This window comes from Populus alba, chromosome 9, assembly GCF_005239225.2.
Source record: "Populus alba chromosome 9, ASM523922v2, whole genome shotgun sequence".
Lineage (NCBI taxonomy): Eukaryota > Viridiplantae > Streptophyta > Magnoliopsida > Malpighiales > Salicaceae > Populus > Populus alba.
In genome coordinates this window covers 7,825,885-7,840,158 of record NC_133292.1, presented here as the reverse complement: position 1 = coordinate 7,840,158, position 14,274 = coordinate 7,825,885, and the positions used below count along the sequence as shown (strand labels likewise).

The 14,274-nt window shown below is 34.5% G+C and overlaps 2 protein-coding genes across 2 annotated transcripts; one reads left to right on the top strand and one right to left on the bottom strand.

The window, feature by feature from the left end:
* The first annotated feature begins 6,169 nt into the window (after window positions 1–6,169).
* Window positions 6,170–8,542, top strand: LOC118059064 (uncharacterized). The gene is made up of 2 exons (XM_035071877.2): window positions 6,170–7,088; window positions 7,618–8,542. The coding sequence occupies exons 1-2, from the start codon at window positions 6,472–6,474 to the stop codon at window positions 8,351–8,353; spliced, it is 1,353 nt and encodes a 450-aa protein (XP_034927768.1). The 5' UTR covers window positions 6,170–6,471; the 3' UTR covers window positions 8,354–8,542.
* Window positions 8,543–9,546: 1,004 nt separating this feature from the next.
* LOC118059063 (uncharacterized) lies at window positions 9,547–12,722 on the bottom strand. Its single transcript, XM_035071876.2, has 2 exons — window positions 12,563–12,722; window positions 9,547–11,514 (listed from the first exon to the last, which is right to left on the bottom strand). The coding sequence occupies exon 2, from the start codon at window positions 11,479–11,481 to the stop codon at window positions 9,787–9,789; it is 1,695 nt and encodes a 564-aa protein (XP_034927767.1). The 5' UTR covers window positions 11,482–11,514; window positions 12,563–12,722; the 3' UTR covers window positions 9,547–9,786.
* Between the last annotated feature and the right edge of the window lie 1,552 nt (window positions 12,723–14,274).

The following is a 14,274-nucleotide window of genomic DNA, read 5'->3' as shown; positions in this document are numbered from 1 at the left end:
ACGAATGACACAAATATGTGCGTGCAGTAACAAATTTTAACGCCCACCAATACAATAAATTTCATATTTGATAACATTGGGTATAATAAGATTCTGTATATAACCTCCAAATCATGGATTAATGATATTGATTATAGCATATTATATAGAACTAGGCAACCGGAGAGAATGAAATTGGCTAAGTATTTACTTTAAAAGGCTTTGATTCGATGAATGTCCCATATCTTGCATAAACCTTAAACAACTCAGAGAGCATCTCATCCTTAAGACAGTGTAACAAGTTACTTGCTGAGATGACAGGTCCCCTTATCTTAATAGAACATTAATCAACATCCTCGAAACACTGCCCCCTTATTGACTGAAAAACAAGAACAAACTATGCGAAAAAGACCATGCCATTTCTCCCTATGTCCTAACAATTCTCTTCCCGTTTGCCATTCGCTGCCTAGGCGCCGCCATCCACAGCCCCGGCATAGGGCGGGCAGCGACGCCAGTCAGCCTGTAAAGGGTGACTTAGTTCAATCACACGACAGCACAAAAACTCATTATTCATCACCAATGACAACATTACGAAGCCCCGGTCTCATCTTCTTTTAGACGAATTTATATTGGTCTCACTGTACAACCTAATCAGGTTTGGAGAGTAAAGCCTGTATTGATTAACCTTTGAATAGCTATGAAAATGGAACGTGCAGCATGAAGAGACAAGTCCAGATCTTTGCAGATTGGTTTTTTAACCCAAGGGCCCACTATTGCGATCTACTGAGTCAATGCTTATTGCCCATTTCTCACCCCAAACAAATCTTAGTCATGAATGCTTTCCTTCATGGCTTAAATCATAACTGAGAATCGCCCGTGCTTCATAAATCATGTGTGTGTGTGTGTGTTGGGATGGCTTAACTTGAACAGGTTCTTATATTGGAAAACTTTTACCATCTAGTTCCTGAAAAAATCATCGGAACAGTGTGGCTACTTGCAAATTACCATTTCTAAGTTTCGAGTGGTTGAGGTGCATGTATATCATTTTATCATTGTTGATGATGATATTTATGCCAGTCTTGTCTTTTTCTCCATGCTCCATGCAAAACGGTAATTCTATCAAGAGAATTTCTGAAATTATCAGGCAGAAATCTCGTCTATGGAATTGGCGAGCCATATAAGATAAGATCTCCGATAAGAACTTCAAGAGACCAGTGAAATAAGATTTATCCAAAGAAAATCTTCTTTACGGCATCAAAACTACAGTAAAATAAAACATACGTAGTGGCCAGAGACGGACACAACAAGGGAATGAAAACGCAAGGGGCCGGTGGCTTTGAATGGATCGCTACATGACCCAATTAAAAAAGAGGTATTTTTTCCATCTTTTGTTCGCGAGCCACAAGCCATGAATCCAACGTCATAAAGCTTCATTCATCGTTAATATAAGAACTAATGATCTTCGATCAAGACTTACAAGCTCATAAATCATGCCACGTCAAGGAATAACACTTATTGTTCTTTGAATCTTAAGCTATAGTTTCCAATAATTTTGTATTCATCATGGTTTCTCAATCTCTCTCTTCTCAACCACCACTTTCAGAAAGTGGTGGCATCTTTTGGCCAAGTTAAAGAAAGGTTAAGAACAAGAGCAATAAACTTATAAAGAATTGCACGTGTGATGCAATTCAAAAGATTCAATGTCCCAACAAACAAGAACAAAAAAAAAGGTTAAAAAGAAAAGGAGAAAGAAGATCTAGTGGGATGGAAGATGGATAGGACTGCCCAAAACCAAAAGCCACCAAAAATCAGGCAACGTGATTAGTGGAGAGAAGGCTGTTAGTGGGTCCCGATAGGGTTGGGTAAGGTAAGGGTCAAACTACCGTCCAACCCAAGTCTTGAGTGGCCACAGCTGTGCTCCAGCTCTGATCCGACATGTCCCTTGAATACCGTTCTGTAGGTTGATAAAAGACAAACAAGAAGGGAAAATAATAATAATAATGATAAAAAAAAAAAAAAACAAGAAGAAAGAAACTTGCCCAGCTGCCCAGCCTTATTCATGGTTGCATTTAGGGATAAGTAAAAAAATCAAGAAAATAAAAAAAATAATTAAAAAAAAAAACAAATCATAAAAAAACTCAATTAAACTAATTAAAATTTTTAAAAAACCTGCCGATTTGGTTTGATTTCTGTTTCATAAGCCTAAAATAAGAAAAACAAACCCAAACAGAAAAAACCAAAAAAAACCGAGCCAAACCGGGAAAAACTGAGTCAGATCGATATGAACTGGTTTTGATTCTTAAAAACCAATCCAAACTGAACCAAAACCAGTTAGTTTGACGTGATTTCAGTTTGATTTAATTTATTTTTTTAAAATAAATTTTAATTTAATTATTTTTTTAATAAAAATTAAACCAAATAAAAAATAATTACCCTTCACATCTGGCTGTAACAATACATGTACTGCATTTGTGAACTGTGATGGACTCTTTCTAGTTCATTAACTAGTTATTGGTGTCATTAACTGTGATGGACCCTTCACATCCGCGCTATGCTTTGTGTTTTTGTTTTCCTTACAGTTAAATATTTCGGAGTTAAAAGCGAATTTTAATCTAGATCAATTAAATAAATTAATTTTATTTGAATTATATTAAAGAAAATAATAATGATAGTAAATGAAAAAAACACAGAAACACTTATTAGTGAGAATAAAAAAATAATACATTATTAACTTGGATTGAAAAATAAAATTAAAAAAAATATTTTTTTTATAAAAATGTTTTAAAAAATAAAATTATAAGAATAAAAATAAAATTAAAAAATTAATACATGACTGAATAAACTTGAAAATGTTTAATTTTTCAATGCAGTTTTTTATATAAAAAATCATAAATGTAACATGAATAATTATTGTGTAAATAAATAAAAAAACTAATTATTGTGTAAATAAATAAAAAGAAAGTAATCAAGGATAAATAAAAACATGATTGAAGAAATTAATTAGTAAGATTTGCAACAATGTTTAGATTAAAGTAAGGCTGCACAAAATAAAACAGTTAAGACACGTCTCTTTAGTTGTTTTGCTTTGTTACAGTATATCGTTGAACTACATATTAATCCATTAGTGGTCGTAGGAGAAAATCTAAGTAACTCTTTTTTTTCTTCAAAATACAAAAAATTTAATTGATAAACTAGAAATATAAATATAAAGTGGGTTTTATAGCCTAAAATAACATCCAAGATAAATAAAAACAGGATTTTACTCCATGGAAAAAATGGAACAAAACAATTACATGGTATAAGAGAAAAGAATTAACCATTGATTAATCAGATATAGTAGTCGCAATCAATCAGTAGCTCTACCATCTCGTGGACGTCTTTTCTTTTATTAAGCATTGTTTTCCATCAAATCACTCATAACTTATTCACATTCACGAATGAACCTCTACTAATTGTAGGTAATAATTTTTTTTTAAAAAAAACATTAATCTTTTTTGAAAAAAACCCATGAGAGTAAGAAAATCATATAAGTTAGATATTATATAAAAAAATCAAATTTAAAAATATAAATTCCTAACCTGGGATTATTAAAAGAAAATTAATGAAAAATAAAGAAAAAAAAACGCTACCACTATCAAGAAAAACTTCAACAAACTTTCAAAACTTCATATAAGTTAGATATTATATAAAAAACATCAAATTTAAAAATATAAATTCCTAATATGGGATTATTAAAAGAAAATTATTGAAAATAAAAAAGAAAAAAAATGTCATCGCTAACAAGAAAAACTTCAAGAAACTTTAAAACCTTAAAGAGAAAGTATGGAAATAAGAAGAAAAAGATAATGATAAAAAAACAAAAATAACATTTAATCTGATGATTTCATAAATGCTAGTGGGTTATCTCATTTATTATATTAGTGCACAATGTTTTCATATTATGTTTTTATGGGTAAATATAGTGTTTTCCTTGAATTTATAAACAAAAAATCAAGAGTTTTAATTGTTTTGTTGAATGGAGTGAGAAATAGGTTCCTTTCTACGACTTAGAGGTAATTATAATAGTTTTTTTTTCTATTTAGTATTATTAGTCTTTTTTCTATGTAGGATTTTAATGAGTAAAAATTAAATATTTTAAATGTTTTTTTTATATAATTATAATATTCTTACAAATCTTGTTAACATTATCTCCTACTCTTAACTTGTTTTAACAATTTCAATTTCATCTTCTTAATCTTACCTGTTGTCAGTTTCAAATCAACTTATTGCATGTTGTTTTATTAAAGATTATTTTTTCATGACAATGATAAAAGTTTTTTATTTTTACAAACACAAAATGAAATTTTTTTTTTATACATCATACAAAAAAAATTCAAATGAACTAGAATAATCTCTTCGAGACATTAAACACATGCAAAGTAATTAAAAAACAATAATTATCTAAAAGAGGCTAAATAAAAAATCTAAAACAATCAAATTGGGGAAGTCTTAAATTAAATATAAATTAAAAAATATTTTTTAAAAAATACATATAAAAAGTGTTAATTAAAAAAACAAAACTAAAAAAGAAAAAAAAAAAGGTATTGTGGTCCAACTCATCTCAAAAAGGGTTGGCTCATGCTTATGGCCTTTATTATTTTGTTTGAAGACAAATGGATAATGTATCGCCTACCTTGATTTTTTTTTTTAAATAAAAAAACACAAGAAGTCGATTGCTTCTTCTAGGATTTTGGCAATAATCGTAATTGGAAAACTAATTTTTTTTTTCTGACATAGAAACTTATTTTCAATTGATTTTTTATCTAAAACATCTATAAATATTCTATACACTTTGATGAAGATGTGCATGATCTCAAATAACCCAATAACAAGTCTATAGACCTAGAATCAACCAAAAAAAAAAACCTTTAAAGCATATATTACCATTTTAGATTATGGAAAAATCAAATAACACTCAGGTGAGATTTCTTCGCTAAGACCAATTTTTTGTTGTTTAAATTGATGTTAATCAAGATTTTTTTTTCTATAACCAGAATGCAATAACTTTCTGTTTTTTCTCTTAAATTAAAGATAGTAAAATAAAAAAATAAAATTATGGATTGAAATTGAAATTTTTTTTTAAAAAAACAAAACAAAAAAATTGAAAAATATAAAGACTAAACTGAATTTATTTTTCATAAACTCGTAGATTTCAGCCTATATTCCCTACTTTGTTTACATTGGTTCTTTATTTTTTAATTTTAATCTTGATTTGTAAATTAATTTAAATCGGTTTTAATTTGATTACAAGAACGTGGAATTGAAAAAAAAAATCAAAATAAAAAACACTCAGTATACAACAAGTCTACAGTGCTAAATGTGTATTCACAGAGCAGCACAATAGAAATTCACTACGAAAAACGCCACAATGTTCAGAGTTTTCTTTAATTCACAGACAGAAAAACAATATTTTCGATTACCACGATGACTGCATCAAAGTGTAAGCAGCATGTACAAGCTTCAAGATACAGATCTGGTATGAATTTCTGTGTCAATTGATGAGTCACGTCTCTCAATTATTTTTCAAAATAAAATGGTAGAGAGTTAACGACAAACCCTTACTGCTATATTTTTCATAATTATTAATTTGTTGAAATCCAAAAATCTGTTCGTGTAAAAGAGGAAGAGGAAAAGGAATTGGTATTGACAGTTGACAGAGATGCGCTTTGCTGGCATCTACTAATTAAGCGTACGTGCGTAGTGTGAGCCAGCTCACTCCAACTCGCCCCACACATGCCCAAAGCTTATTTCAAACTCTAGAAGGAAAATAACAAGGACAAAATTATTACAACAATTCAAAGAGTAGAGAGATTAAATTGCTATTTTTCTCCTTTTCTTTTCTTTTATGTTATTATTTTTTTTCTTATTTTTTGAACAAGTTAAAAATAAAAAAATAGTAACATAAAATGGGAAAAAAAACCTGACTTCATATTATTAAAACAGAAAAAAAGGTGATGCGAATGTCAATAACTTTTTTTTTTTTATCTCCCTTCCTTTCCTATTAATAGAATGCAAATCAAAAGTCTTAAGAACCAGTATTTGAGATTTTATTTTCTAAATTGAAATATAAAAAAGGAATAATGATTTGTATATACAATCTAATTACACCAAATAGTCAACAAAACAATTTAAGCCATGGAATATCATATCCATAATACTTTTCTTTTCTATCTGTTTCTTCTATCGACCTTTAAACCACACCTGTTAGGCCTTGGCCAAGAAACCAAAGAGCTCACAGCTGGTACTGCGCTTGACCTCATCATGCCATTCCTTTTATCCTAAGAAACACAGCCTGTTTCCTTCACATCTCTCTCTCTAGTCGGCGACGCTTATATATCTCCCTCCCAAATACCCTTCACCTCTCCCTTTCTCATTCAGGCAGCAAGTAAAACCACCAACTCCAAAACCACTTCACTTGAAGTTTTCGGGGACCTTTAATCTTTCAGAAGAGTAATGGATCCGTGTTCTTTTGTACGGGTACTTGTTGGTAACTTAGCACTCAAGTTTCCCGTCTCTTCCAAACCCTCTTTGTTAAGCCTACAATGCTTTTGCAAGATCAAGCTCAAGAATTTCCCTACTCAAAAAGCTACAATTCCTTTAGTGAACAATCAAAACCAACAGGGAAATCAAAACCCAGAAAGCAATTCTTTATCGAATTCCTTAGCTGCATGTTATAGTCTTGACAAGACACAAATTGATAATTTTTTGTCTCGCAAGAAACCCAAGAGTTTGGAGATTGAGGTATACAGTAGAGACAACGGGGCTACTTGTGGATTGAAAGATGGAAAATTGTTGGGGAAGGTGACGGTGCCATTAGACCTGAGAAAGACAGAGTCTAGGCCTTGTGTTATGCATAATGGATGGATTGATTTTGGAGAAAACAAGAAAGGCGAATCTACGCAGTTTTATCTGTGTGTTAGAGTTGAGCCTGATTCAAGATACGTGTTTCAGTTTGGTGGGAATCCTGAGTGCAGTCCTCAGGTTTTTCTAGTGCAAGGGAGTGTTAGGCAGGCTGTCTTCACTTGCAAGTTCAGTTTGAGGAACCCAGGGGATCGTAATTTGGTTTCTATGTGAGTTTCTAATTTATCTTTGTTTTCTCTCCTTTTGTTACCGATTTGTTCCGGCGTTTGGTTGATGAGAAAGTAATTAAAGAAAAAAGGGAGGGGGTGTATTTCTTTTTTCCTTTTTGTTGCAGAGAGGGAACTTAATTATTGAATCACTCATGTTGCTTTTGCCCCGCCCCAAAGTAGAAGACTTGGCATAAACCGAGTGAAAGGATTTAGTGTGTGGTCAAGTATGCAAATATGGTCGTAGAAAACCAGAAATCTTCTATATTTTTTCGGATCCCAAAAACTTTGTGTCGACATTAACTATGTTAGCAAAAGCTGTGTCGTTGTGTTTGTTTTGATGCGGATAAAAAACTGTAATTGTTTATCTCAGGAGAAATTTCTATCCCTTTGACCCACCCACCAAAAAGATTTTAAATTTCTAGAATCTGGACATTGAGTTTGTTTCAGTAATCAGTTTTGTTTATCTTGTTAATTATCATTCTCCTTGTTTATAAGTCGTTACTGATCTTGCTACATTGTTATTATGCAGGCCATCGATGACAGAACCAACTCCATCAAGAAATTGGCTACCCTCCCTTGGAGCTGATAAAGACCCACCAGCAAAAGAACGTAAGGGATGGTCAATCACAATCCATGACCTATCTGGATCGCCTGTTGCAATGGCATCAATGGTGACACCATTTGTACCATCCCCAGGTTCGGACCATGTTAGTCGGTCCAATCCCGGGGCATGGCTAATTCTTCTCCCATCACACGGTACCTGGAAGCCATGGGGCCGTCTGGAGGCTTGGCGTGAACGTAATGCCAACGCTTTAGGATACCGGTTTGAATTGCTACATGATTCTGCTTCAGCCTCCCCTACCACCACAACACTAGTCAATTCAGTTATCAACGCTAAAAATGGAGGGAAATTCACAATTGACATGACAAATAGTGTTAGCACCCCGGCGAGCAGTCCACATTCCAGTTGTGATTTTGGTTCCGGACCGGGGTCCGGTTCGTGGTCCGGATCCGAGTTTGGTCTAGGGTTGTTGTTCCCGTTTGCGTACAAAGGTTTCGTAATGCAATCAAGTGTCAACAATGGTAATGGTCGGTGCAACAACAAGACAGAGGTGGAGATTGGGGTGCAACACGTGAACTGCACAGAGGATGCGGCCGCCTTTGTGGCATTAGCAGCAGCTGTGGATCTAAGTGTGGATGCTTGTAAATCCTTTACTCATAAGCTAAGGAAAGAGTTGAGACAGAGTCAGAGTTTTGTCGTTTGATGTTTGTGTGGATGAGGATTGATCTGTCGTTTGAGGGGCGTTAGATGAGTTGGTTCGGTATTGGATTCTTTTTGCTGATTAGATGACTAATAGCAGTTTATTAGCTGTATGCGATGCATTATTATTTTTTTGTACAGAGAGGAATGACAAGGCGTGGCTCTATTCTTTTAATTTTATTTTCTTGTGCTATGTGCCTTCTTATCGTTTAGTAGATAGTTTATGGTTGCATCATGAGAGACCTTGGCTTGAGAATCCAATGTTGGTGGGCATAACAAAGCATCCCGCTTGCACCAACCAGTCTCAGGCGGCAATGATTCGAATTCCAGTTGTTTTTCTTTTGTCCTGCGGTGTCAGTTACTAGAAATCTAGAATATTCGTGACCCAACCTGACTGGCTGTCAAGAATAGTTTAGAACGGAGAAAGAAACGAGATTTTCATAATTATTCTTTGCTAGTTTAAAGAACCCACCCTCTACAAGTAAAAAGAAGAAGAAAACAAAAAATCCCAAGTCTTGTTTCTAAATTATATCATCTTGAAACACACGTACCGGGTATATGAATTCCTTCCATCATCCCAAAAGTTTGATCGTTCAGAAAATGTGATGACGTGTATGACGTCTAGATACCGAATTTTGTTTCCGTGGCTGGACTCTAAAGACGCCAACACCCCGTCAATGCTGTCCCTATGTTGGTTTACCATCAGAAAAAGAAACCCATCGGAAAAGTCAACTTGGTTCCTTAGAAAGCCAAGTCTACTGCTGGGAAAGTAAAGAATTGCATTGCACAGTACAGGAGCTTGTCAATGCCCTGAAAATATACCAAGCTTCCTGCTTAAAAAGGAGAAATGACTGGTGGATGATTTGATAGAAAGATTTAAAAGAGTTCCCTTCTAAAAGTTGCATATCTGTTCAATCCCTTTCACTGTGAACTTTAAAGTATAAGACCTGGTCATGTTACAATTTAAAGAAGACCCTTCAATCGCTCTCAACCTCTCCATCTTGCTGTTTCCATAAACAATAATAGTTGCCTGTCAGCTTAAAGGAATGGAACAGATAATTCAGGTAGAAAGTCCTTCAGAATAAAACATTACTTTCACTAGAACAGTCTGATTTTGGTCCCAACTCAAATCACCAAACCCTCCATACATTAGGTAAAGATCTAAAGAGAAAAGCTTAATGAAGACCTCAAAGGATTAAAAAAAAAAGCATCACATCGTAAGCTGATATAAATTATACAATTAAACCCATCCGCAATTGCAACCCGCCTATATTTTACTGTTGCTTGAGAATCTAAAGCTGTACTCTCTAAACACTGATAAATGTTTCATGGCCAAATGGAAACATACTAGAACACTCCATGCGTGTATCGAAACAGAGTGAAAAGGTAACTAAAACTTTACATCACTCACATGCACAGGAGCATTTGATAAGAATCTCATTCTTCTGCAGCATTTCCACTGTTAACCCCTCCTGTACCAGTCTCTGGCAGTGTACCTAGATCTATGCGAGCCTCTCTCTCATCTTGGCCAATTGAAGAATCAATAGGGTCATGCAGGATTGCATCTTCAGCCTCGTTCATATTAGAAGAATTGGTGTTTTCATCTGTTCCACCTGATTCATTTTTGATGTCTGGGCTCTCATCATGAGTAGCTTCTGTAGACTCATTTGTTCTGGAAGACAACCCAGAATTCACATCTTCTGCAACTGTTAATTCAGGCTTAATGATCTTATCTGATACACCAGAATCCGAATTACTAGAAGAGTTTGAGTCAATGCTACTGTAAACCATGTCATTATTAACCTGTTCCAATTGAGTGGTTTGAATGTTGGTTACATCTCCAGTAACTCGACCATCAATAGTTGCATTTTGAATTTGATTTGAGTCCGAGGCATTCCACGTTCCATTCTGCTGGGATGAACCAGAAACTTCAAGGTTTGCACCAGCCTGGTTATCGCCTGCTTCTGAACTCACTTCCATTGACTTATTGCTTGGTACTAATTGATCATTGGACAGCACTGTAACCGTTGTGTTGTTAGGTGACTCATCCTCAGATTTGGTCAGAGTGGTCTCGTCATTTTGCTTTTCATCAGTTGTTGCATTCAAAGGATGGCCATTTTCAGCTTGTTCCAGCTGAGATGTTGAGTTAATTTTATCCTCATTAACATCCAGGGGGTTACCACTAATGGAATACTTATCTTGTTGCAAATCATTTGCTGCCAAGTTCTCATTTGATTTCTCCAAACCTTCTTTCTCTGGTTCAGTGCTTATAATTTGGGTGTCATGAGTCACTGCACTGGAAGCATCGTCTGCCTTGTAATGTTCCTCTCGGGCCTCATGGGAGTTCTTACCTCCTTCATCATGATCCTGATCTTCTGATTGAGTTTCATTATCTGCTTGAACTTCCCTGTCCTCATCTTCATTACCTTGACTTTCCTTTTCCTCGCCTTCATTATCTTCACCTTCATTACCTTGACTTTCTGTTTCCTCACCTTCATCCTCTCTCTCTTTCTCTTCATCCATAAATTCCTCATCACGGTCAGCTTCTCCTTCTATTTTCTCTTGATCATGTTCATCTACTTCATCATCTCCACCTTGTCTGCCCTTGTCTTCGGTTTCTTCACTCTCTGCTTCTTCAGTTTGCTCCTCTTCGTCATGCCTGATTTCTTCTTCTCTTTCTTTGTCTAAATGATTAGTTCCTTCTCCTTCTCTCTCTTCTTCTTCATGAATATGTTCTTCTCTTTCCACCTCTTCATCCTTAGTCCCCCCCTCTTCTTCTTCATGCTTGGTTTCTTCTTCTTTCTCTTTTTCATGCCCCCTTTCTTCCTTCCTATTTACTTCCTCGTCTACTCCAGTGTCTTCTTCCTCTTCTTCCTCGGGTTTCTCACTCCTGGTCTTGCCTTGCAAATCAGGATGGAGGTCTTTCCTCCCAAGTTTTGGAAGCTCATCATAAGCATGTGCACTGAGAGAGAGATTTGCATCTTTCTCATCAAGCTCCTTCTTCTTGTCATGGGAATGCTTGACTTGGTAGATCAACCAGAAGCAGACACCAAGCAACAAACAAATCTGAAGACCATGTTTTAACTTGATGCCTTTGGATCTGGGGTTTCTACGTGGTGACCGCTTGATCATGATCCACTCCAATTCACGGCTCTAATCTCCTCCCTATACATATAGGGTGTCAGAAACCAGCCGCAATCCAATAAAACCAACTAGATAACTATAAGAAATTAATCTACCAGTGCTCTTGCTGCTTGTTCTTTTTTTTTTTTCTTTTTCAATTCACAATTAAATATAATTATAGTGAAGTTTTGACCTACTTTAATTTGAACTCTCAATCAATCAAATCTTCAAAACCCCAAGAAAATTATTTTGGTTACGGAACCCAACCCATAAGAGCTACTATACTCTGTTTTAATCTACTATTAATGTTAGAAGAAGAAGAAAAACTATAGGAAACAAGAAACAAAGTTCACAATTCTTTGTTTAGTCAACCATTTTCCATGCCAAGACCAGAAAAGTTAAGACACGTGCTAAACTGAGCCTATTCCTCTGCTTCAACATCCATTTTTATAGCTTCTTCAATCAGACACAAAAAAGTGGAAAACTTTATTGATGGGCACCATTTTCAAGTTAGCCTCGTCACTAAACTACTTCAGATGTCAAAGACAATCTGAAAACCAATGCTCCGTGACAAGCAGCCAAGCAAGCTCTCTTCAATTTCCATCTTTAAAACACTCGACACCAGCAATTCAATTGATTTCAAATTAACCAAGCTAATGCTTGATGGTTTGTTGTTAGTTTAAATCCCAAGCCGATTATTTCATAAAAACAAGTTGTTGTAACACAGATTTCTTTACTTCGCTACTGATTTATTAAATTAAATGCATCACTAACCAAAGCCAAACTAATTTCAGCAAGTGAAAGCCCTTAGAAAACCCTAACCAGAAAAAATGAAACCCACAAACAAAGTCAGCACCTAATCCCTTGAACATGAAAAACCCACTTAAAACCAACAAAAACAACCAAAATCTAGCCATTAACATTCAAACTGAAAACCCATCTTCCAAAAACACTTAACGTTTACAAATGCAAAAAAAAATTCTGCAAGATTAGAAACAAAAACAGTGCAAAGCTACTTGCGAATTATGTACTGGCGAATAAAAATAAAATAACATAAAAAAGAGAGAGTTAAGGCTAAGAAATGAAGTACCTGGAAATGGAGACTGAGAGCAAGAGAGTTATGGGTGGTGTGGATTAAAATGAAAAGGTATAAAAGCTATGAGCTTTGTTACGTCTCTTCTCTCTTACTAATAGTTTATTTCATCTTGTGAGATTTATTAAAAAAAAACTAATAGTTACAGGTAAGGAACAGGTGGGATCTAATAGCTCGGTGATCGTGGGGTGAGGGTCAACTGCATTTGGGTCTATATATTGTAAAATATGTTCTAATGGAGGACAGTTTTGTTTCTTACTTTTCTATTTCAACCTCATAAAATCTTCAAAATATTTGAATATGGTCTCTTTCTATTTTTTCCCTAATGAGAATTTATAGAGGGGCCCTTTTATTATTACTCTTACAATTTCTTTATAGATTTTCATAGACTTTTATAGAGTAATCGCAGTTAGTAATGGGTTTATGGTAATTAATATTTTAATTCCTCTGCTCGTTGTCTTTGTAGGTGCTCTATTAGACCTTTCCTATATATATATAAAAAACTAGTAGGAGGCCATAATTAGATTGGAAACTCGAGGCTGATATTGAAATGTTTTTAAAAATAGGATTCGAAGTGAAATATTAGTAAAACTATAGGAACGAAAACACACTATAAATTGATAGCAACAAAAGTAACGAGACCTTGTGCTTCACGGATAGGAAACTCCGCTTCCTTCTCCACAAGCGGCGACAAATATGTTCCAGTACGGGTACAAAAAACTCCGTCCGCTAAATTATATTGGCATTTATGTTCCAACTCGTTTTTTCACAATATTTGTTTTTAGGAAATTATATTGTATTAGTTTAATTTAGGATCATACAAAAGAAAGATGAATCAAGCGATTTATTTTAGTTGGACTCGGCCAATATAGTTTTTTGTTTTTATCAGTTTAATTACAGTATGTTTGAAACCATGTGAAATAAAATTCAATCCTCTGTAGTTTAAGTACAGTATGTTTAAAATCATTTTAAAAGTCTGGGTTTCAAGCATTCGCCGACTTCGACACTTGTAGCATGCCAAGACACAGAGCTCAAATACAACAAGAAGATCATTCTTCCGCATGAAGGGCAAAAGATAAATATCAAGGAATGACATGAACAGTACGTCAATAGCAAGTCCTGGAACTTATTTGAGTGAAATTGTTGCCTTGGATGTTGAATTTCAGTGACCTGATGTCACTTTTCCTGCTCAGCATCTCTTCTCGTATTGAAACGAAATAACATCTAGCCAACTCCTTTCTGTATCTATCAAGATCATTTCTTTCTTACTCTAATAAAACCTTTTAAGAAGACAGAAATCGACATTCTTTCTTAAACGGTTCTTGTTGAATGATTTCAGTCATAGACATTTTGTCGTCTAAAACATCAAAAATAAAAAAAAATGGTGGGGTTTGAATTTGATTTGAATACGAATGGGAACCTAATAAGTATGCAAAGAAAGTCTGTAAGGCAGCGAGATATTAAACAAACACGTGTAGTTGTTGTCGATGGTGAAGAGAAAATGAAAGAGATGGTGGGGTTAGAAAAATAGAAGGAAAGAGAATTACTTTAGCAAATCAGAGATTCAGAGGTAGGAGGACCTTCTTTTGCTTAATGTATATGAAAATAACCTATTTACATCACGAAACTAGTTTCCAACTCTATACTGACATAAGAAATTACGATGTTGATGCTGAGCAGTGAAAAAAGTATCTCGAAAACTAATCGGT

Bases quoted from the DNA above. Each gene is read 5' to 3' on its own strand.
- LOC118059064 (XM_035071877.2), top strand. From the start codon at position 6,472: ATGGATCCGTGTTCTTTTGTACGGGTACTTGTTGGTAACTTAGCACTC. The intron at 7,089-7,617 runs GTGAGTTTCTAA...GTTATTATGCAG, and splicing joins GATCGTAATTTGGTTTCTAT to GCCATCGATGACAGAACCAA.
- LOC118059063 (XM_035071876.2), bottom strand. From the start codon at position 11,481: ATGATCAAGCGGTCACCACGTAGAAACCCCAGATCCAAAGGCATCAAG.